This window comes from Phaethon lepturus, unplaced genomic scaffold (genome assembly GCF_000687285.1).
Source record: "Phaethon lepturus isolate BGI_N335 unplaced genomic scaffold, ASM68728v1 scaffold37550, whole genome shotgun sequence".
NCBI classification, from domain to species: domain Eukaryota; kingdom Metazoa; phylum Chordata; class Aves; order Phaethontiformes; family Phaethontidae; genus Phaethon; species Phaethon lepturus.
The window spans coordinates 4,357-7,062 of NW_010514711.1; the positions used below are offsets into that span (position 1 = coordinate 4,357).

Here is a 2,706-nt window from a genome sequence, read left to right on the forward strand (position 1 = left end):
TGCTGCACATCCACGGGCAAATGGAGCCACCCCCAGGGACGGCTTCTCCAGAGCATCCCTCCTCCTCCCTTAGCTACAGAAAGGCGATCACGGGGCAGAGCCCTCAAAATAGCTGCCCCGATACAGCCCTTACTGGTGCCTTCATCCTTCGATGAAGGCTGCTGCATGCAGGAGGGAATTACCACGCAGCCAAGCTCTGTGGTTTTTGTTTTGTTTTGCTGCCTGCAAATCCGCAGCAAACACTCGAGATTTTTTCCATTCCATCAGTCATGAGAAGCCTGGATTGATTTTCAGCCCATTATTGGCCTCCTACCTCCTTGGGATCAAAATTGAATGGTCTGAATGGAAAAAAAGGAAGACGAAAACAAAGCAAAACAAATCTCTCTCTGGCTGCAGTCACTTAATTCCTCACAACAATGAAGGTGCAGGATGGAGGACAAATGCAGTCAGATGACAGCGCTGGAGGCGCTGGCAGCAGAAGGGCGGCAGGGACCAGGACCATGGGTCGGCCCCAGCTCCCTCCTGCCTGCCAAACCCAGATGAAAAACCCAGTATTTGATTTCCGCCCCCCCGCAGGGGGCACAGACCTCGCGGTGACCCTTCTGAGACCACGCACGCTCAGCACTGCAGTGCGCTTCACCTGCCCTGGGAAGGGACCGCTGTGCGGGGCTGCTCAGCCCCCTCCTCATCGTCCCTCCCTGCGGGATCCGCAGCCCCCTCCCGCTGCAGAGGAGGCCAGCAGAGCCCTGTGAGATGAATTAGGACCTTCCCCGGGCTTCACGGGGCACAGCCTGGGCTTCAGCCCTTGGATGTAATGAGTTTTCAATGACCCCAGCTGCGCTGGTGGAGGTGGGAACACAGGGACGAAGCTGCCGCGGTCTTACCTTGTTCTCTCCCTCGGGAGCGAGAGGGTCCGTCATCCACGATCCGAACCTGGACCCCGAGGTCTTAATTGTGATTGGGTCACTTATTCCCGTCAGCTTGCCACAAGCTGAAAGAGAGTGCAAGGCTGGTGAGCAGCACGTCAGACCACCGCCACGGCCCGTTCGGCGGTGGGTGTCTGCCAGCCAGCGCCGAGCCCCCGATGAGGGGCACCACCACCCACACCGCCCTGCCCACCGCTCTCCCCTGCTGATGGGCAGCTCTGGTTTTATTTAATTAGAGGTAATTAGGCTGAGAACAACTGTCGGATGCTTTTGCTTGTTTCATGCCTCTTATTAACGATTGTCCTTATCACACTGCCCCAAGAAAACAAGCTTTCCTGAACCAGCCACACTGCTAACGTCACAGAATAGAAAATGAGGAGAGTTAGCCGGGGTCAAGCGGCCAGGTGGAGAAATTAGCTGAATAGCTCTGCTCAGTTCTGCTCTAATCGAGTGGGTGCAGCCGAGATAAAAAGACAGAGGTATCTATTCCAGCCCTGCTGGAAACATGCACTTGTTACAGGTTATGCAAAGGAGAAGAAAAAAAAAGGTGGGAAATTATTTGCAATATAAATCTCTTCCCTGCAAAAACTATCTACCAGCTTCTACCAGCCACCTTGTCTGTTGCCCGTCATGTCTGCACACTCAGGAGACAGTAATGAATTCCCCAGCCTCTCCCGTCTCCTCCACCCGCCGGGGCTTCGCCAGCGCCGGGAGCGGAGCCCGAACGCAGCAGGATGGAAGGCAGGAGGTGGGGGGGTCCCTCGGGTGCTGCCCCAGGAATCCTGCCCAGACTCAGCATCACCGCAACAGCGATGTGCACCCACGCGGCGCTACACACCAGGTTTTGAAACATATTTAGGTGCTCCACACCGTTGATTTCACGCCATTGAATTCACCGGGCATGTCAGCACATGTGCAAGCCCAGCTAAGTGCCTGGCTGTGTTTTTAAGCCCTAAACAGGAGGTGAAGCAGTGCCGACTCTCCCCCCAACTCACTGCGCCGGCAGCTTGTTCCTCTTCCGTGGTTCTGTCCCCTGACACTGAACTCAGCACCCCGCCAGCGATGCCCGGGAATAGGTGCCTGCAAGACTACAACCTCAGTGCCGAAGGCGCAGCCACACGCCGAGTTCCCGCTTCCAACAACATCCCCAAGTTTCAGCAAAGCTGCCGTTCGGTCTCCTGCAACCCCAGCATTTCAGCACCTGTGCACTAAGGAACGAGAGGGGAGGAGGTGAAGATGTGGCGGGGGTGCGGGGGGCTGGTGCTGGATGCTCTGTCGCTACGGGAGCACTCACTTAAAACCCGGACACGTTCAGCGCAGAGCCGGTCCTGCAGCAGCTTCTCCTGAGCCGGGCAAGCTGAGGTCAGCGGCACCAGCGGGACAGCCGCAACCTGAAGTTCAGAAGGTGTTTCCTGACGTCTCCTTTTTGACGTGGGTTTGCAGGCTGAGCTGCAGCTGCACTGAGGGCACCCGGGGCCGAGGCCACCGGTGGGAGCCCGTGGAGGTGCTGCTGAAAGATGTGTGGAGCTCTGCCAGCTCAGGACAAGGCCCTTCTGCTCAAAATTGCCAAGTAGAATCACAGAACGGTTTGGGTTGGAAGGGACCTCTAAGGGCCACGTAGTCCAACCCCCTGCAGTGCGCAGGGACGTCTTCAACTAGAGCAGGTTGCTCAGAGCCCCGTCCAACCTGACCTTGAACGTCTCCGGTACGTGCATTCTGCAACACCTCCTCGCTGCCTGTTCTCACGGGCCACAGCCACCGCCCTCAGCTCTGCGCTGCG

At 57.3% G+C, this 2,706-nt stretch overlaps 1 protein-coding gene across 1 annotated transcript in view; it reads right to left on the reverse strand.

The window, feature by feature from the left end:
- Nucleotides 1-2,706, reverse strand: part of LOC104626000 (noelin) — a 10,105-nt gene that overhangs the window by 4,052 nt on the left and 3,347 nt on the right. Inside the window, exon 2 of the mRNA XM_010293809.1 lies at nucleotides 885-991. Within this exon, the coding sequence (XP_010292111.1) occupies nucleotides 885-991 (107 nt within the window). The remainder of the gene's footprint in view (nucleotides 1-884; nucleotides 992-2,706) is intronic.